General features: G+C 37.9%; 3 protein-coding genes across 4 annotated transcripts; 1 reads left to right on the top strand and 2 right to left on the bottom strand.

Moving 5' to 3' along the window:
- Positions 1-76: 76 nt before the first annotated feature.
- On the bottom strand, positions 77-17,867 carry morn3 (MORN repeat containing 3). Of its 2 annotated transcripts, XM_034096609.1 has the most exons (6): positions 17,779-17,867; positions 1,160-1,320; positions 884-1,041; positions 637-796; positions 347-531; positions 77-209 (listed from the first exon to the last, which is right to left on the bottom strand). In XM_034096609.1, the coding sequence occupies exons 1-6, from the start codon at positions 17,781-17,783 to the stop codon at positions 102-104; spliced, it is 777 nt and encodes a 258-aa protein (XP_033952500.1). In that variant the 5' UTR covers positions 17,784-17,867; the 3' UTR covers positions 77-101. The 2 variants fall into 2 exon arrangements, with proteins under 2 accessions (XP_033952500.1, XP_071061113.1); XM_071205012.1 differs by lacking the exon at positions 17,779-17,867 and adding an exon at positions 2,058-2,209 and having other exon boundaries at positions 637-1,041.
- tmem120b (transmembrane protein 120B) lies at positions 3,482-17,275 on the top strand. The gene is made up of 12 exons (XM_034096608.2): positions 3,482-3,607; positions 11,124-11,242; positions 11,573-11,689; positions 11,766-11,825; positions 11,906-11,998; positions 12,090-12,179; positions 12,305-12,370; positions 12,508-12,569; positions 14,300-14,392; positions 14,642-14,706; positions 14,928-14,996; positions 15,515-17,275. The coding sequence occupies exons 1-12, from the start codon at positions 3,545-3,547 to the stop codon at positions 15,635-15,637; spliced, it is 1,020 nt and encodes a 339-aa protein (XP_033952499.1). The 5' UTR covers positions 3,482-3,544; the 3' UTR covers positions 15,638-17,275.
- rhof (ras homolog family member F) lies at positions 17,622-20,812 on the bottom strand. The gene is made up of 5 exons (XM_034096612.2): positions 20,510-20,812; positions 20,174-20,261; positions 19,082-19,191; positions 18,691-18,825; positions 17,622-18,103 (listed from the first exon to the last, which is right to left on the bottom strand). Exons 1-5 carry the CDS (start codon positions 20,642-20,644, stop codon positions 17,939-17,941), a joined length of 633 nt encoding a protein of 210 aa, XP_033952503.1. The 5' UTR covers positions 20,645-20,812; the 3' UTR covers positions 17,622-17,938.
- Between the last annotated feature and the right edge of the window lie 217 nt (positions 20,813-21,029).

Below are 21,029 nucleotides of genomic sequence, written 5' to 3'. Positions count from 1 at the left end.
TTAAATATCAATTGATGTTTTGCTTGGCTCCACAGATAAGAACGGACAGAAGGTGTAAATAAAAACAAGCTGAAAATGCCATGATGCCATTTATTTTCTGTTTACTCGTTTTCTGTTAGTGTGTTGTGGAGTGGAAACTTGCTGTTGATCGTCTCAAGGTAGGCTTCCTCGGATTCCCTTAAAACCAACTGCATATCCACCAGACGTACCTTAAAGAAAGAACATGTTCATACACAATAAAACGTTAAAAGAAAACTTGATTTGTTGTCAATGATTGTTTAATATTGTGACATAAGTGGGGAGAGAGTGCCTGCAATCGCTGCAAATCACAATGAAGATGTTTTACCTGTGGAATTTGACACTTTGATGGTGTTGGTGCTTCATTCCTCCCAAAATCAGACAGGGTCCCACATTTTGCTACTCCATCCAACCAAATGCCTTCATAGAGCTGGCCTTTGTCAGAGTAGTAAAACTTTCCATCGCCGTTCTTCTTGCCTTCTCCCCAGGTGCCTTCATACCAGTTTCCATTTGCTTGGAAACAAGTCCGAAAGTACCATTTAAAAATCCACCATCTTGACCAACTATAATGTAATCTATTTGAGATGTTAACAATGTATGTGAACCCAGTGCTCTTACCACATCGGATGATGCCCTGTCCATTGTTCTTATCCTTCATCCACTCTCCCTCATAGATATCTCTGCTCTCGTAGTACATCCTTCCCCATCCACTCCGTTGGTTCTCACTCCACTCCCCTTCATAAACTGCTAAGTTATTGTAGAGGTACATCCCATACCCCTGAAGAGATAGAAAAGAACACATAACATATCTCAGAGCGTGAATACATCTGATAGATTGTGCATGAACACTGTATAGAATACATACATGCTTCTTTCCATGTTTCCATTCACCACAGTACTTCTTTGCCAACTCCTTTGTTTCAGGGAACAGTACACTGTAGGTACCATATCCATCAGGTTTTCCAAATTTCCACTCTCCATGATAAATGGCACCAGACTTTTTCCAGACCTGAGTTCCCTTCCCTTTCAAACAAATAAGCAAATAAGTTATCTAGTGTGGTCAAAGTGTGTCATGCTCCATAAACAGTGGTTCATAAATGTCCTTGTAGTTTAGTAGAAGCTCACATCAGAGGAATCTCACCGTGCTTTTTGTTGTCTTGCCACTCTCCAGTGTATTCATTTCCGATGACAGAGAATATTGTGTGCCGCAGTCCACATTTCTGTGACTTAATATCCAGTAATGCTCTACTTTTTTTAGATGTTTGAAGATATGGCATGGCTGGGCGTAGCTTGATGAAAACCCTGTAACATAGTCAGATAACATGTTACAACCATGAAGCAGTAAACCTAGGAGTGACCTTTTAAAACTATAATAACAACACATTGCTCTTTATTTCATGCTGAATATATAATTTGTAAACAAAACTGTGTGAATATTTGAGAAAAAATTACCAAAATACAGAATTGTTTCAACTTAAAACAACAAACAAAACACAATATTCACATGTTACTACATATAATTAAAGCATTTTTATTTATTTTATTGGATATATGATTTCAGCAGTGCTGATACAAATAGATCATGCAAAAATATGAAAAAAGTAAGTACTGTACTTTATATTCTGTTCTCTACTGATGTTCATTCAAATAACAGTGATTAACCCATTAATGCATTACCAATTATAATCCAGTCATAAAATATACATGAATCAAAAATGGGCCATTGTGCATTACGAGTCTTTTTACTTTGGGTAACTGTTACTTTTAGTTTGATCTTGAAACTCTTTTGAATGCAGGACTCTTAGCAGTAACATAGTATTTATACACTGTGTTGTTACTACTTAATCCTCAGTAAAATATCTACATTTTTGTCCAACCACTGCATTTAAAATACTTTTAATACAAAATATTTTCAAATGAGCAGGTTAGCCACAAGCACATTTTATGCTAACATAATAACTAGCTAGTTAATGGTGTTAGTTAACGTTAGCTTCAATACAGTTTAATTGACAACGACCACGTTAGGATGATACTTGTACCTTAGCGATGTGTCCAAGCGGATGATTTACTTAAACTCAATCCGCCTGTAAACTCAGACCATGTAACTACCGAATTAATAAAAAAACATATTAGCTATCCCGGCGAGCCGCACAAACTTTCCTAGCTTGGGTCTGCAACAGCATTCACTGTATCCTAGCAACATAATTGTGTACTCTAGTCTAGTTGATGCCGAGTGTGAATGTTAAAACATAAGAGATAAGCAGTACTCAGATGATTTAATAAATCAAATGTAACAAGTGTAAAAATACTCAGTCACAAGTAAAAGTACTGCATTCAAATGTGTACTTGAGTACAAGTAAAAAAAGTATTGGCATCAAAATACTTTAAGTAGGCCTACCAAAAGTTATGCAGAATGGGCCATTTAAACACCAGATATTTTTGTTTTAAAATTATTGATACATTAATGCCTCCATCAATGCAGTCTTGCACTTGATAAACAAAACAATATTTGGAAAACACTACTTGGTAGCTTAGCCTATAATAATATATGATAATGTGTACGTGTCGATTTATATTTTTGTATTAACCTAAATCTATAAGGTAACTACATTTGTAAAATAAATGTAGTAGAGTAAAAAGTACAAATATGCCAACACAATTTAGTGGAGTTAAAGTATAAAGTAGTATTATTTGAAAATACTCAAGTAATGTCCCATAATGTGCCACAATGTTTTACTTAAGTACATATACTTAGTTACATTACACCACTGAACATAATTGTGTACTTTAGTTGGTGCTGTGTTAATGTTAAACAGTGTGTGTCTGGATGGAGTAGCCTAACTGATGCCAAAGTCATGTTTATGTGAATTGTTCTTAAATGGTATGTTATTACTTAAATGTTCAACCTATGCAGTGGTGGAAAGTATCTAAGTACATTATACTCAAGTACTGTACTTGAGTAAAATGTTGTTTGATTTTAATTTTGTTATCTTCTATTCCACTTCAATTCAGAGGTAAATTATGTACTTTTACTCCACTACATTTATTTGTGTACCTTTAGTTACTTTGCAGATTTGGATTAATGATGTGGAATATAATCAACACTAAACTCTGACTTTATGTACACCTGGAGTCAAATTCAGAAATTACCCTGCAGCATACAAAGTACATAAAATAAATTGCACCTTTACTAACACCTTAATGCATCAACATTTATAATTAAAAAAAAAACATAATAGGCCTATATGATTATAAATGAGTATAATGAGTACTTTTGTACTTTTAGCTAACATTTTGAATGCAGAAATTGTACTTGTAACAGAGTATTCTGATCTGAGTATTTCTTCCACCTCTGTGTATTTTATTAGTGTAGTCTATGTGTTCAACCTATGGTGTAACCACAGTGGTGCGCATGCGCCCGGCAGCCCTTTTAAAGCGGCTCCTCCTGAGTGGACAGACAGTCAGACCCTGGGTGTGAGCCAGCTAGTGGAGCCATCCTCCTTCATACATCAGCTGCTGTGCCACAATGTCCAAGCCGAGGTATGAGACGGAGTGGGAGGAAATGGACGAGGAATATCAACAACTACAGGTGACACTAAAACCAGTAAACCATTAATGGTAGCCTGCTGTTCGGATAGCATGTCGTGGATGGCACTGACAGCTACTACGTTAGGTTGGATGGCTTCTTCCTATTCGCCATCCATTCTCAGCTCACCCGTAAACGCAGCTTTTTCAGCCAATAACTTTGCTGTTGGAAAATTGTATTTAAGGGATGGACAAATGTCAGCATTTGTTAACATCTTTGAATTGTGAGTAACACCCGTGTGTTTCTGCAGCTAACGTAAGCAGCAGGTTACTTGTGTTGCTGCTAGGCGGCTAATGAGCAGCTACAGTAACTTAGCTAACAATTGAATAATTCTTGAATTAATTCTATTGAATTTACTAAGAAATGTGTTAAGGTAACTTCACGCTATGGCTTTGTTTGAGAACACCATTTTGCAGAAGTCATTGAATACATCATCATCCTTTACCATTACCACAATAGCTCACGTTGGCTAGCTAACTTGAAACAACAACATAAGTGGTCAATAATAGGAAGAGATACAACTCCCTTTTTAGGTTAAAATAAAGCATCATGGTGGTGTTGTGGCACGATCACCCTTCTGCCTATGCTAGTACCAGGCAAATAAGACCTGTCATGCCATCACAATGTAAAATCTCCAGCTGCTCCATTGGGAAAGAGAATGAAGGTGACTGTCAACTGTTTGGGGATGTTCCAAAATACAGCCAACATGTTTTAGTGCAAAGAAACAGCCTACAGTTGCTTTTTCTCAGATTGCATATCTGTATATTAGCTCCTAACCATATTCTGTCTGTGGGTTTTAAGAGACTTAGTGACAGGGTTCGGACGGTCATTGAACACATGGAAAAGTCATGGAAATTGAAAATGCAAATTCCAGGCCCTGGAAAAGTTATTGAAAACAATATTTTTCCCAAAGTTTTGGAAAAGTCATGGAAATGTAACTAAAGTTGCGTCAAATATAATTTACATTTAATCTAATCGCTGAAATAATCTGCAGTCGCGAGCTGTTATGTGCCATCATGACGCGCATGGTGTTATTTTTTTAATATAAACGCGAGCTGTGTGCTCGAGTCCTCCTGCCTGTCGGCTGAACTCTGATGCTCCGGGATGGAGATGGGTCTGGCCAGCGCCATATAGATAGAAGAGTTACGACACCGGAAGTCCAAAAACGGTTATCGTCACGTGGTTCATGTAGACGAGGATCGTTCCCCGGAAGTTCATGGCGGGCAATGTGAATGCATTGATAACAGGAGATAGAACTACGATTTTTGTTAATTATTAGTGAATAAAGGTTTTGATTTGCAATATTTATACAACAAATCGATATGTGTATGTATTTACATCAATATGTTTTAAAAAATAAAATCGAATTTGCTAATATTAAGTGATACTATTAGGATTAGTGTGAACAACTAGTTTACATGTTACTAACAGTGCCTTGTTAAAGAGTCTGTTGCTGTTTATTTATAGCTTTGAATTCTTTCAAACCAATATTATCTTCTTAAACTTGTATGGTAGTCAGGAGCATCACTTTCTAATGTTTATTGATACATTTAGAGGGAGGGGATCTAAAGTAATGCTTTAAAATTCAGATTAGATTCATTTCTACCATTTTCTTAAATTCATGGTAGTTTCAGTAATCCCCTGGTAATTGAGGACACAAGTTATCTAAATGACTAATGTCATCTTTATGGCTTTCAGAAAGGACAGGTGACTATCAAAGGACTAGCAGCAGCAGCAGCAGGACTAGCAGCATATGATGATGATAATGATGATGTTAAATGTGTTGTTTTAGGAACATCCATTGCAAATACATGGAATTCAATAAACATTGAATAGCATATCATGCAGTTTGTCGGTGCCTTTTCCTCCGTGTTGTCCTGGTTTGCTGTGCTGCCTCCTAGTGGCCACCATGGTTTGCTGTGCTGCCTGGGGATGCTCAAATCGCTCAGAAAAAGGAGTACGAATGTACGGCTTCCCCACTGACACAGAGCGGAGGAAAAAATGTCTGGCTCAAGTCAGCAGGAGCAATTTCACGACCAACAGCAACAAAATATGTGATGTAATTATATACAAACACTGCATTTGCACTTTTTCACAAAACGAAAACCACACCATTGGGAAAACTTAATGTTTTGTTTAATACAAAAAAACAGGGAAAGGCTTGAAAAACACAGAGTTGAGACTCATGGTGCAGGGTGAGGGTCTCAGTGCAGGTATTCAGACTCCATTGAATCCCCCTCTGGTTCTTGTGCTGAAAGAGGGAGTAACAGACAGGAGAAAGGGTTATACACACAGCACACCTATTGGATGGGAAATGCCTTGGGGAGATAAGGTGTTTACTTATATAAAACAGTATTAAACTTACCTTGTGTTTTCACTCTCACTTAAGTCCCTCTCCCTTTGCCACCAATCCAGAATCAGCTGAGCTGCAACATAATACAGACAGGTAATAATCAACAGAATCACAAGGACACAATATGGCTCTGCTAAAAACACTCACTCTTACACGCACCAAAGTTATATTGATCTAATATTTAACTCCCTCCACCCCCCCCGCATACAATCCCGTTTAGAAGCCCCTCTTCTCTAATTCAACATGTTGGACGAAATGACATTAAGAGAACGGAACTTACAATTAAAAGGCTGTCAACGTGTGTTGCTAACTTGCTTCGGTATGCTAGCTTGATCTGTTATCTGTAAACGTTCCCTAAATCTACTAATTTAGGGATAATCCACTGACATCCTTTAATACACATGTTCATTTGAATCAGATGTACTGATAATATCCGCAATATAAATCTTTAAACTTCTTCTTACCTTTAAAAAACATGTGACGAGCAAGAACTGAAACTAATAGCGGATATGAAAACACAAATAAAAGATAAAGAAAATGTGTTCTTTGATATGGAAGCGTATTTGCCGAAGAAAAACGGGTCAGTACTTTTTTCATGGCCACACTTCACATCACAGACATGTTGTATTACTTATTTCCATTTGTGTGTTTTTCAGACTGTACCTGAATCTGGTCCTGGGCAGTGTGAACGTAACGCGGATCGTATAGGGGCGTTTCCTAACTTTTTTTATCCAATAGCAATTTAAGGGATTCCAGCTGCTTTTATAAATCCTTGCAGAAGAAGTCATTCTAGTGATGGGAATTCCGGCTCTTCTTGGTGAGCCGGATCATTTGGCTCGGCTCACCAAGAAGAGCCGGCTCTTTCGGCTCCCAAAGGGCTCTTCAGTTTACCACATATTATACCTTTTAATTAAATCAAATGTAGCCCTGTTTTGAATGATGTAGATGTGTACACATATCACAAAATTATTCAATACATCCTTTGTACTGAAGTATTCAAAAGTAAAAATTACATGTTTAATATAAATTATTTGCTGTGGCCAATTGTTTTCATTGCATTTACAGACCCGTGTAACTCTCTGATACCACCCAATGAATGCATTGACTTGCTTGTAGAACCACGCTACACAAAACAGATGGCAACACCTATAAAAACTATAAGCGTTTTTCTGTCGCAATATCATTTAAGGAATCGTTGAGCTAGCTAGCATACATTGTCACTATCTGCTAACGTTAGCTTTAGCCTTCGTTTTCTAATAGTTGTTTTCATAGGCTATAAACAGAGGTGGTATAAGTAAGTATAGATCTTGTACTTGATTAAAAGTAGAAGTACTCAGATCTTGTACTTAATAAAAGTAGAAGTACTCAGATCTTGTACTTTACTAAAAGTAGAAGTACTCAGATCTTGTACTTTACTAAAAGTAGAAGTACTCAGATCTTGTACTTGAGTAAAAGTAGAAGTACTCAGATCTTGTACTTGATTAAAAGTAGATTAGAAGTACCAGAGTGTAGGAATACTCCGTTTCAGTAAAAGTCCTGCATTCAAAATGTTCCTCAAGTAAAAGTAGAAAAGTATTTTCATCAGAATATAGTGAAAGTAGCGACAGTAAAAGTAGTCATTGTGCAGATTGGTCCATTTCAGAATAATATATAGGATATGTTTTATAATGATTGATCATGAAAGTGTTCTCAAAGCTGGTGAAGGTGCAGCTAGTTTGAATGACTTTGTATACTGCAGTAGTGTTGCACGGTGTACCGATACTTGAAAGGTACCGCGATACCCTGCCGTTAAAAACGGTACGATTCCTCCGTTTCATTAGTATCGGTACTTTAAGAATGACGGGGAAAAGTACTCCCGTGAAAAAGCGCCGTTTTTCCATATAATAATAATAATAATCACCATCTGCCCCTTATATAGACCACCCTCGGAAGCCAGCCTCTTCGACCTAGGACCAGCGATGCGGGAATGGCTACACGACACCGAGTTGGACATCTAACGTTATACGAAAGAAGAAGCGCCGTTTTTAATAAGAGCCGTGTGTGTTCAGCGCTCTGCTTCCACTCCCTGCACTGCAGCCGTGCCTGCAGTCCCGCTCCTCTCAAGCACGCTCTAAGTCCCTCCCCTCTCTCGTGCACGTGGCCACGTGCGAGCTGCCAGAGCATGTGAGAAAACGAGAAGCATGGCTGCAAGTGGGAGTGCAACTGCCGCTGCGCCTCGGCTTGTTAACAAAAAAGACGCCAGAAGTCTGTGAACGGGCCGTTCAGGTGTTCAGAGCAGAGCTCCCTGTCGGAGCGGCAGAGCGTGATGTGCACTGAAAAGTTTTTCTGTCGCAATATTATCGTTGAGCAAACTTAACTAGCAAACTAGCATCACTATCTGCTAACGTTAGCTTTAGCCTTCGTTTTCTATTAGTTTTTTTTTCATAGGCTATACACGGAGGTGGTATAAGTATATATCTTGTACTTGAGTAAAAGTAGAAGTACCGGGGTCTTGTACTTGAGTTAAAGTAGAAGTACCAGAATGTAGCAATAATCCTGAAATCAAAATGTTCCTCAAATAAAAGTACAAAAGTATTCTCATCGTAGTAGTTAAAGTAGAAGTACTCAGGTCTTGTACTAGAAGCACCAGAGTGTAGGAATACTCTGTTACAGTAAAAGTACTGCATTCAAAATGTTCCTCAAGTAAAAGTATTAAAGTAGCGACAGTAAAAGTAGTCATGGTGCAGATTGGTCCATTTCAGAATAATATATATGATGTGTTTTATAATGATTGATCATGAAAGTGTTCTCAAAGCTGGTAAAGGTGCAGCTAGTTTGAAGTACTTTGTAGACTGCAGGGTAGCTGGTGAAGGTGCAGCTAGTCTGAAGTACTTTGTAGACTGCAGGGTAGCTGGTGGAGGTGCAGCTAGTCTGAAGTACTTTGTAGACTGCAGGGTAGCTGGTGAAGGTGCAGCTAGTCTGAAGTACTTTGTAGACTGCAGGGTAGCTGGTGAAGGTGCAGCTAGTCTGAAGTACTTTGTAGACTGCAGGGTAGCTGGTGGATTTACTCCAGGTGGAACTAAAGTATGATTCAACACTTGGTTAGATTTCACATCATTCATCCAGATCTGTGAAGTAACTAAAGGGATTCAATACATGTAGTGGAGTTGAAGTACACCATGTACCTCTGAACTGTAGTGGATTAGAAGTACACCATGTACCTCTGAACTGTAGTGGAGTAAAAGTACACCATGTACCTCTGAACTGTAGTGGAGTAAAAGTACACCATGTACCTCTGAACTGTAGTGGATTAGAAGTACAAAGTAGCAAAAGAAACATTGAAATACTTAAATAAAGTACAAGTATCTCAAAATTGTACCCAAGTAGTACTTGAGTTTATGAACTTAGTTACTTTACACCAGTGGCTATAAAGATAGAAAGACTAAGCCTTGCACAGAGGCATGAAAATACATTTTCAAAATGCTCAACAGTGCTGCCAAAATGTTAAACTCACTGCTACACAATTAAAATAAATGCTTTTATATATATTTATATTAGATGTGACTCTTTGGCGTTTCTGTTCTTAGTAACACTGCTGCTTTAGTTGTTCTGACTGCTAAAATCATCTGTTATTCCTAATTTTAAAGCCGATATTCCGTGTTTCCATTTTTTTAAGAAAAGTATCGAAAAAGAATCGGAATCGCAATTCTTGACTTGGTATCGGTATCGAAACCAAAATGTTGGTATCGTGACAACACTATACTGCAGGGTAGCTTATGGATTTACTCCAGGTGGAACTAAAGTCTGATTTAACACTTGGTTATATTTCACATCATTCATCCAGATCTGTGAAGTAACTAAAGGTATTAAATACATGTAGTGGAGTAGAAGTACACCATGTACCAGGTAAAATCATTGGTGAAAAAGTGTTTGAACCCTGTAGTGAATTACACACTGTTGATTGCCATGTGGACCTTCTAAATAATCACAATTCCTATGATTGGCCTTGTTGCCCATTAAGGTTTTTTTTTTTTTTTATGATTGGCAAAGCTTTGTATATAACATTATTTGGTCCTTTAAAAAAGAAAAAAAGATGTATTTTCATTGGCATACAGTTGCAAGAAAAAGTATGTGAACCTTTTGGAATTACCTGGATTTCTGCATAAGTTAGTCGGAGGAAGCCACTGCTGTCCACGTTTGAAGTTTGCAAACGTGGACAGCAGTGGATGTTCCACAGCACTACTGGCAAAATATTCTGTGGACAGATGAAACCAAAGTTGAGTTGTTTGGAAGGAACACACAACGCTATGTGTGGAGAAAAAAAGGCACAGCACACCAACATCAAAACCTCATCCCAACTGTGAAGTATGGTGGAGGGAGCATCATGGTTTGGGGCTGCTTTGCTGCCTCAGGGCCTGGACAGATTGCCATCATCGACGGAAAAATGAATTCTCAAGTTTATCAAGACATTTAGCTGGAGAACTTAAGGCCATCTGTCCACCAATTGAAGCTCAACAGAAGATGGGTGATGCAACAGGACAACGACCCAAAGCACAGAAGTAAATCAACAACAGAATGGCTTCAACAGAAGAAAATACGCCTTCTGGAGTGGCCCAGTCAGAGTCCTGACCTCAACCCAATTGAGATGCTGTGGCATGACCTCAAGAGAGCGATTCACACCAGACATCCCAAGAATATTGCTGAACTGAAACAGTTTGTAAAGAGAAATGGTCCAAAAATTCCTCCTGACCGTTGTGCAGGTCTGATATGCAACTATAGGAAACGTTGGTTGAGGTTATTGCTGCCAAAGGAGGGTCAACCAGTTATTAAATCCAAGGGTTCACATACTTTTTCCACCCTGCACTGTGAATGTTTACATGGTGTGTTCAATAAAAACATGAAAACATATTGTTTGTGTGGTTTTAGCTTAAGCAGACTGTTTGTCTATGGTTGTGACTTAGATGAAGATCAGATTTTAACAACACATTTATGACCAATGTATGCAGAAATCCAGGTAGTTCCAAAGGGGTCACATACTTGTTGCATACTTTTTTCAGTAGTGCTTGTATTTTGATAAATGTGTGGCTGCAGATTGAAACATTTGCATTTTTCTCTCAATAATGAAGAATCACTCTTTTGTCCTTACACATGTTCTCCACAATGTTGTTGTGTTTGTTTGATAACTAGGAAACTCACAAAGTGTACAGACAAAAGCTTGAGGAGCTCACCAGCCTTCAGACAACATGCAGCAGCGCCATCAGTAAACAGAAAAAATGCCTGAAAGACCTAAGGTGGAGTTTGACGAAGTAAGTGTTCTCTGATCAAGACAGAAAAGGTCATGATTCTTTAACGGCTTGGTTTCCTGAACTACACTCTTTATCAGTGAACTTGCTTATTATCAGTTTGTCATTCATCACATTCATCAGCCTCTTTTAGAAGATACACGTTTTGTATACGTTCTTTGAATAAGTGGTCTTTTAGTTTTGATTTGAGTGCTTTTGTTGGGGACACTTTCTTTGAGTAAATGTAAATGCTATTAAAAAGTTATGATCTATATGTGCCTTCGAGATCAAAGCTATTTCTTCTTGCTCTCATTTCTTTTTCCATTAATGATCATGTTGGTTTTTTCTCCACAGGTGTTCCAAAACATGTGACGAGCAAGAACTGAAACTAATAGCGGATATGAAAACACAAATAAAAGATAAAGAAAATGTGTTCTTTGATATGGAAGCGTATTTGCCGAAGAAAAACGGGTCAGTACTTTTTTCATGGCCACACTTCACATCACAGACATGTTGTATTACTTATTTCCATTTGTGTGTTTTTCAGACTGTACCTGAATCTGGTCCTGGGCAGTGTGAACGTAACGCTTCTCAGCAACCAGGCAAAGTAAGTCAAGTATTCAGTGTGAAGAATATTGGTTTTTGTGTATTTATCACCTTCTTGTTTACCTCCTTTTTAATTGATAGATTTGCCTATAAAGACGAGTATGAGAAGTTCAAGCTTTATATGACAATAATCCTGATGTTTGGAGCAATAAGCCTCTTCTTCCTCAACTACCGGTGAGACAATGTTTCTGCATATTGTTTTCTTTAAATAATACAAATGTTAAAAGTGGTTTGATTATATTTATTTTCTTTATTTATTGTTTAGAGTCACTGATGAAATCTTCAACTTTTTGCTGGTGTGGTACTACTGCACATTGACCATACGGGAAAGCATCCTCATGAGCAATGGCTCCAGGTGTGTTGTGTGTCAACCCGGAGGCACTGCATTTTGTTGGAATTGTAATAGTTAATTATTATAGGGAAAAGTATTTTTTAAATGGCTAGGTTGTACAATGGTAAATGTCTTCTTCTGCTTTTCAGGATCTACGGTTGGTGGGTGTTTCACCATTATGTCTCCACCTTTCTGTCGGGTGTGATGCTCACATGGTGAGTTTTTGGCTTTGTTTGTTTCAGCCGTTATAGTTGTACTTTTATTTTTGTACAATCCCACACAGGCGAGCGACTTCGGAGACAAAAAGGGCTCCAGTTTTGTTTTTGTTTAACCGTATGTTTTTTCCCCCCAGGCCGGAGGGACCAGTGTATCAGATGTTCAGAAGCCAGTTCCTCGCTTTCTGCATTTATCAGAGTAAGAATTTCATTTGTTTACTCGACTTTGAACCAGCTTCTCTTTAGGAAGTCTGTTTGGCCGGACCATTTCAGAATAATGTGTTTTCCTTATATTGTTGTTACCCAAACATGAGGGAGTTCATCCTCAAAAAGCAACATTCACTTGAGATTAAAAGTGGTTTGAAGGGGTAACAGAAATCCCTCTTTTTGTTGCGAGTATCTTGTAGCTAAATATGTAGGTGATATGTTTTTCGCTGACTGGTCATGTGTAGCCACTAGCCACATGTGGGGATATTTGAGGCGCTCTGCCATGTGCTGTCTCTGTGTTACATCATCCGTGACCGACACCAGATTTGACAGATAAAGGAGAATTGTTGTAACATATCTGGCACTCTGGTATGAATTGCATTTCTATAAAGCTACATATAACTCTAATGTAGGGCTGCAACCAATAATTACTTTTTTTATTTATTAATCTGGCAATTATGTTATTGATTCATTAATAAAACGGTTGTTCAATGAAATATCAGGAAATTGTGTGTAGTCTTCAAATGAAAATATTTGACAATGATCCAAGAAAGCGGCACATCCTCCCCCTAACGAACCTGTAAGATAACATTTGGCCTTTTTGATTTGACGAATGATCAACTTTCTGCCAATCAACTTTAACAGAGTAAACGACAAATCGCCTTGACTGTGACCTTAATGTTAAGTATGTTGTTCTTTCCTTATATAAAAAGGAGGAGATAAGACAATTAATAACTCGTAACGGGTAATGGTTTATATCTGACGCTGTCAAACTGTCACAACATGGTATTATAGTAGACCAAGTATCAGCTGTAACATTGTGTTACCACTACAAACACTTTTCTATATAGGAACATATTTATACAGTATAGGGACAGTAATCAAGAAGCAAGTCAAAAGCAAAGACATTAGGTCATTGTAATGATCAATATATAAAAGCAAATTATTTAAAATAAAAGGTTCAAGTTAACTTTTGGAGAAGATGTAGCTGATTAACCGTATTGACATAGAGGCCTGTAGTGTGACAACAGCTCTAAAGCCAGTATTTTGTAATGACCTTATAATGGCTGTTGTTCCTATAGTAATTATTTCTCACACGCTGGTGGTTACAGTTATTGCCAACATCAAATGTACATCATGATGTGAGGACTTTGTGACATTGCTCTTTGGTCGGGGGTTTGGGTGATAAACCAAATGAATAAACAAATAGATGTTACTCTTAAAAAAACAAACAAGAAACCACCTACAAATGCAGCTATTTATTTTTGTTTTAAGAACATAAGGAACATATTTCACTTTAAGCTTCATGTTATAAGTTGCTTTCCATTTTTTGGACGTTTGCTGCAACAGCTTAATAGTGGATTAACTGTTTTTTTTCAAGCAAAAATGGCAGAAAATGCTGTTATCAAAGAAGTGCTATTTTATTTTATTTCTTACGTATTCTTCTTTCTGTGTCTTTGTATTCACCACATATACCAAAGCAAATTCCTGGTATGTGTAAATACCAGGAATAAAACCGATTCGGTCATAAAAGAATCTGATTCTGATGTATAGACATTTCTTGGAACGGACCATTTTCCCTGCAATCTGGTGTTTTATAAAAAACAAATTGGCAGATCAATCTTTAAAGAAAATGATTGTTGGATGCAGTCCTTAAAGAAAGCTTTCTTTCCAGTTCTGAGATATGAAGTAATCTCGTTGTACTCTCAATTTGTCCTGCAGGCTTTGTTCAGTACCTCCAGTATTACTACCAGAGGGGCTGCTTATACCGGTTGCGAGCGTTGGGAGAGAGAAATCAGCTGGACCTCACAGTGGGTAAGATCAACGCTATTTTCGGGGGCAGTCATTTCAATCGTTTGAACTCTTGAGCCAACTGTAACACCGTGTCGGAAAAAATAGGGTAAAGGTGACGGAGACATTTGTTCAAATCAGTGTGCTGCCAAGCAGATGTAATCCGAGTAGCTCAACGAATTAGCTACTAACGAAAACCATCTGTAATTAATGACTGGATAACAACACATTGGTGTAGTGTTGTGTGTGCTTTACAGTTTTGTTTCTCTACAGAGGGATTTCAATCCTGGATGTGGAGAGGCCTCACTTTCCTTTTGCCATTCCTCTTTTGTGGCCATGTAAGTCGAAACATAACGTTTTCTTACAGCTTTATTGCTTAAAGTGAGGAAGACTTTGTAATGCATTTCACACCAGCATTTATTGTTTGATCTGCATTAACTGTACATACAGAGGTAAGGTTTTCCATAACAGTTAAGAGACGGCATTAGCTGGGGAGAAATGTGTGCCATGAGAGCATGCTGCAACATAATGAACCATTATGCTTCCTCTCACTGTGCAGTTTTGGCAGCTCTACAACTCACTGACCCTGTTTCGCTTGGGAGGACATGAGGACTGTAAGGAGTGGCAGGTGAGGGTCACACTGGAAGGCCCTGGGCTTAAATGTCAAGAGGCATGGCAGGCAACAGCTGTTGAAGGGACAGTTCATCCAAATATACACGTCTATATTTATATTTGAAAGAAGGCGGTACTAGGGCCAATATTTCCAACAATGGTGTTGATTAATAAATAAGATTAAGATTGTAAAATATGTATTTTTTGTTTTGGGTGATCTTTATTAGAGGAAAATGTTTGAAAGGATTCTTTGTAAACTAATGTGTGCCTTTCCCCTGTCAGTATCTGACAACAAATGTAATCTTTTAAAGCTATTATCAGAATGGTTGATATGGGTTGACCTCTGAAGTAAAACAAAAAGATGTGCATGGAAGGTTTGTCTGTTCACAGGCTCAACTTGATTTATTTACATGACCTTTGATAACGTGTAGTGTTCTAAAGAATGTTATTCCCATATACTAAACATATCTGAGCCCTTTCAGAGATTCAGATGTAGCTTCAGTTAAAATCATGACTTTTCCTTTTTGTCCCCAGGTAATTATGCTGTCACTGACATTCTTTGTCTTGTTCCTGGGAAATTTCTTCACTACATTGCAAGTGGTCAACAAAAAAATTCAGAAAAACCAAAAGAAAAATCACAAAAAAGACCAAGACTGAAACCTCATAGATTATTACCAACGGCCAGTAGTTTTGAAACGACACGCACAATGGCTTGAAAGTGACCACGGCACGGTTATGCTGGCAGAGGTTGGAGCAAACTGTTTCTCTCAGGCTGGGATGGCGGCACCGTCCATCCAAAGTCTCTGGCCGACAGGCTTCTGCTTTCTAATGAATCGTTGTCGATGTTGCTTCAAAGTCCTTCACAACACAGAGTGGTGAGTTCCACTGATATACGGACAGTTTGACTCTTTATCATGTACATAAAAACTGAGCGGGAAGACCGCTTTCATTTGGGTGTTTGTCAGCGCATGAATCTCTCGGAAAGCCTTTTGTTCAAATCATATGCAACTAAAAAAGGGCAGGTAGCATCGATCTACAGAACAGAGCATAGATTGCCTTTGAAGACAACCTCTGTCATGCACTTCATACTGACGTCTGTCATGTCTTTCATACTTCTGTGAAATGGTCTCTGGCTTGAACAAAATCGGACATGTTCACTTCTTGAATTAGTTTGTGTAGTTTTGAACTCTTTGTTGTGCTTTGTCACTGCTAAACAGTATTTCTTACTAAACTTGTAGGTCAACAACTTAAAAAAACAAAAGTGATACCTTACTGCCCTTCAATTACAGAAAACATTGTGTCTTTTTTTCCTAAGTCAGTGGCGGATATATTTTTGTTTTACAAAAGGGAAAACAACACTGTTACTTCGCCCTTCAGCCATAACTGTGTATTGTTGTATGATGTTACACCTAAATGTGCTGCTACATGAAGACAGACGTAAAAAGTGTGTGCTGTTCCCAGTAAGGATCAAAATATGTTTTTTAGAGAACTCTTCCAATTCCATTTATGTTCTCATTAACATAATGCTTACATTTTGATACATGGACCATTAGTAAAAACCTGATAAATCTAATGCTTCCTTCAAGCTTGATAAACATTTGAACACAGAGCTATGCACAGAGATGTCTCATTACTGTGGTAAAACTAATGACATGTCTTAGGTGAATTGAAGAAATGAATTTTGATCAAATGCTGCTATTATTGCCGGTACTGTAAGAATAAGAAAACAAAATCATGATTTTAAAAGTGATAAATTGTTTTTCTAATTCAAATCAACATCACTAAATAAAATATTTGTATGAATTAACTTATGGCAGAACCTGAAACTTTTGCTCTCATTCACTGTAATGTTTTGTTTCAGGTTTGTGTAAAAAAAAAACAAAAAAAAACTAATGTTATTTTGAGCAATGTTGGGTCTAACATGCCTTATTTCCCCTCCAGCTTGTCACTGCAACAAAAGTCATTTTATTTTGAAGATCTAAAGATGGTAGTGTTTTCTAATTGCATTTCCCTGAACGCTATCATGCTGAAGAGATTCAAAAATATTTACAAATCACTTTTATTGAGGGAAAATGAGGCATGTTTTTTCAGAGACCAACATGTTACCTTTGATGTAAGCGTTGCCAAGATGCACAGAACAACTTGATTTCCTCATTTGTATGATGTAGCTGATGTTAAACAATGTTTTCACCGTTCATTTCAAGACTAACTGGTGCTTGAGTAACGTGACCAGTAACAAATCCTCAATCTGTTTACATTGTTGTATATTAATAATTAAACACCGAATCAAATATTGTTGCTCTGTCTATCTTGTTTTTTTGTGCAATGAAAATAATTCCCCCTGTGTTGGAATCGTGTAAATACCAAACTTGTGCCATGGCAAACATGCATTGTTTCCAACGCTAGTGGGCGCTGTTGGTAAAGATAAGAAGTCTGCTTCATTTTGACTCCAAAGCAAATTCTAGCTCAGTGTTTTGTTTTTACTGGAAATGAACTAACTCTGTTGGGTGTTGATCAAACATGTTCTCTTAAAGCAGTACCAGTAACAGTACCATAATGTATTACATTTCAAAGACTAGTCCGTCTGGGAATGTGTTACCTACCAGCAGCTTTTAAACCAGATTCAGTAACAAAGACATCCTAAAAGATGTACATACTTTAATGTAAATACAGGTTTTTGAAACGGCACAAAGCTTTACGTTAGAAAATATTGAAAACGCAAAATGCATCTCATACAAAAGTTAAAATAAATGGCATTTCAAGTTGCACACCACTTGCAAAACGCTCTTTCCTGTTACCTCATTGGTCATGTTCTTGTGTAGATAAAGGGCTGATGATTCAGCAGGTCACAATGTTCTCTGAGTAGAAGCTGCAAACCCGTTGTCTCTGAATGTCCAACCTTCCTCGGTGTGGATGAGAAAGTTAGCCGGTGGAGTCCTCTATTGTGTGTTTTTTACTTCACAAAACGACACAGTTCTTTCTCCTCTTGTTGTTCTTTTGTTTTCGATTGAAAGCCAAAGTCCTTTTGGTGGCCTCTCTGAAAATGTCTTCCACGTTCTCCTGATGTTTAGCCGAACACTCGAGGTAGAGCTCTGCATTCATCTGCTGCCGGGTCTCCTCACCCTGGAAGCCAACATTAACACCAATAATTAAACTATATAAGGAGCTTAAAGGAATACCTGACCCACAAAATGGCTTTCTCTTTATCAATCATTAACCTTTTGTTACCTTGAATTATTTTAGAAACATTTTTGCATGAATAATCCATAAACCAAGAATTCTCAATGAACTAAAGTAAATATTGCAGACGTTTTGTAATAGTTTGGGTTTAGCGTAAAACCGCCAATTATGAAATGTTTTGCAGATTACCTGACTCGGATTACTCTACATGAGTTGTGTGAGACTTTGCCAACCGATTATTTGATCTAGTTTAGGTAAATGCGACCCTGATTTCAATTGGTCAGATTCCTACTTCACCGTGTGACTTTTCTTCACGATTTAAAGGTAACACGGATTCAGTTATGGCTATACAAATGGTCATTTTGGGGGTAGTGTATTCCTTTAATGTACATTTTGAAGAGATTTGTTATTGTATTATTGCTGTTGGCAGTTAAGTGGTTGTATGTTCTGTTTGGGTGCTTCCTGTAAACTCAAACAATAGGTCTGTTTTTAAAGGTCACTACATTTCTCCACACTCCTCCTTTCTTTACCTCTGTATAAGTGACGGGGACCTGATTCATGGCATTGAGCTTCCTCGAACACTCTTTATCCTTCCTGAGGTCTGTCTTGCAGCCAATCAGGATGACAGGAGTGTCCCGGCAGAAGTGCTTCACCTCCGGGTGCCACTGCAGAAACAAAATAGGACTTTAAGCACTTGAGGCATTGTATGTGTGTTCTTTTTACCATCAGACTTAAGGTCGTCACACTTGGGGAAAAAGAGAAAGTTCTAGCACAACAGAGTCAGCCATGTGGGGGGCTATGTTCACATTCAGGCTCGCCCGCATGAGTTAATCATAAAAGACACTCAAACAATCATTTACTAACTGAATTTGAACAGTCAACCTGAAAGAGTAAGTGGTGAATACACAGTGTAATGATTACCTTTATCAGGACATTCTCATAGCTGGTGGGGTTGGTCACATCGAAGCAGACTAAAATCAGATCGGCTTCTTGGTATGCGAGCGGCCGAAGTCTGTCATAGTCATCCTGTCCTAAAAGAAAGAAAGCACACAATTCATATAAGCAAATTAATGTTAAAGTTTGCACACAGTAAAAAAACTGTCCTCGATGCAACAGCCTGTACACACAGATATGATGTATGTTACAAAGTTAGCAGAGATGTCTGAAACCACATCCTGGCTTCAGCTTCCTTTTGTGCTGATGTAAGGCACCCTGCTGCAATTATATAGAAGATAGGCTGTCAACACAGTCTGTCGTGGGTTTTCCTGATAATGACTTCTAAAAACAGTTTCTCTTCACATGGGAACTTCATGTTTTGCAGAAATGCAGCAGCTGGTGTCTAGCTGGGTATTGTTTGAATTGAAACCGGTAACAAAGCAAAACCTTAATTCAGGTACTACTAATACAAAATGGCACAGTGTTATGTGCCATTACAATTTCTAAAGTCACTGTAAGAACTCTACCTAACCAACATATAACACATTTCCAATATCAAATAAGAAACGTATTGACTCGTTTCAACTTTAACACTTAGCACATTACACTTATTGATACTTAACCCTTGAATTTAATGTATTTCGTTATATTTTAAACTAAACTATTTATAGTACAATAAATACTAGTCTGACTAGTACAGTAATTCAGTCATTTAAAACCACATTCAAAATAACATTGAGTCTGAATTTGCTTAAAAGCTAAGTTCATAAAAGCATATTAATCAGTTCCGGAAAGATGATGTTGATGATGCTCTGACATACATTTGACATTTACCACTTCCTCTGACTGCCAGTTTCAGGATCAAACACAGTGGGAGGAGGTCTTAGCTGAAACATTTTTAAGGTGTATATAATTATAAATATATATTTCCCCTGGTAATCTGAGTAGGTATATGTGATGTTAATCTGCTGCCTGCCCCTATTACTAAAGTGGTCTCTTCACATAATATAAAATGTACAATCAGTAGAAAGTTAATCGTGTTCAGAAAAGGAGGGGATTTTTGATAAAGAGTCTCACCAGCTGTGTCGTACAGGTTGAGCTTTATCTCTTTTCCTCCGAGAGAGATGGTTGTGACATATTTTTCGAACACAGACGGTGCATATTTCTGTTTTGACACACAAGAGAAAGATGTCAACTTTATCATACATTTGTATTATATATTATTTGCCATTTCTTCCTCTTTCAGAGTTCCAACATTTCATTAGTGTTCACTATTAGAACATTTCATTTGAATTGAGATACAATTTCAACCTTACCAGCCTTAACTATAGTCAGAATAACATATTTTTTTCTAATTAACAAATACAAATCCATATCTAAAGGTGAATCCCATGACATTGAAGCCCTTCTTACCTCTGGAAAATCACCTTTAGCATAAACCATCAGAAGTGATGTTTTCCCGCAGCCTCCATCTCCCACTATCACAATCTTAAGTTCCTGTCCCTTCTTCATGGTACCATTGGCAGTCCCAGCATGGTTGTGTGTCATTTTGGCTCCCAAGAATCAAACAGGTGCCAAGCAGGATGGGGCTGAAGATATTCCCTCCAGATTTAAGTTAAATTCATGGTAAAGCCGGATGTATTTGAGAAGGCTGAGGTGATGTACAGGCAGTGTCGAGACAGAGGAACAGACGAGCCTCATGTTGTAGCTCACTAACCACTTCCTGTTCCTGTCACATTGAAGCGGTTAACAATTGACCCCCTACCGCGCTCCCCTGCCATGATATCATTCTGCTCACTTACAGCATCTCTGGGTACAAATATCGAGCTACACATGTGAAGCAGTGGAGTGAGGCTGCTCCTACTTCCTCTAAGTGCATGCCTATTTCCATTCCACTATCAAAAGAGGTGTGTGTGTGTGTGAGATAACACTG

Source organism: Pseudochaenichthys georgianus, chromosome 12 (assembly GCF_902827115.2).
Source record: "Pseudochaenichthys georgianus chromosome 12, fPseGeo1.2, whole genome shotgun sequence".
Classification (NCBI taxonomy): Eukaryota; Metazoa; Chordata; class Actinopteri; order Perciformes; family Channichthyidae; genus Pseudochaenichthys; species Pseudochaenichthys georgianus.
The sequence above is the reverse complement of the archived record's forward strand: the minus strand, read 5'-3'. Positions and strand labels throughout refer to the sequence as shown.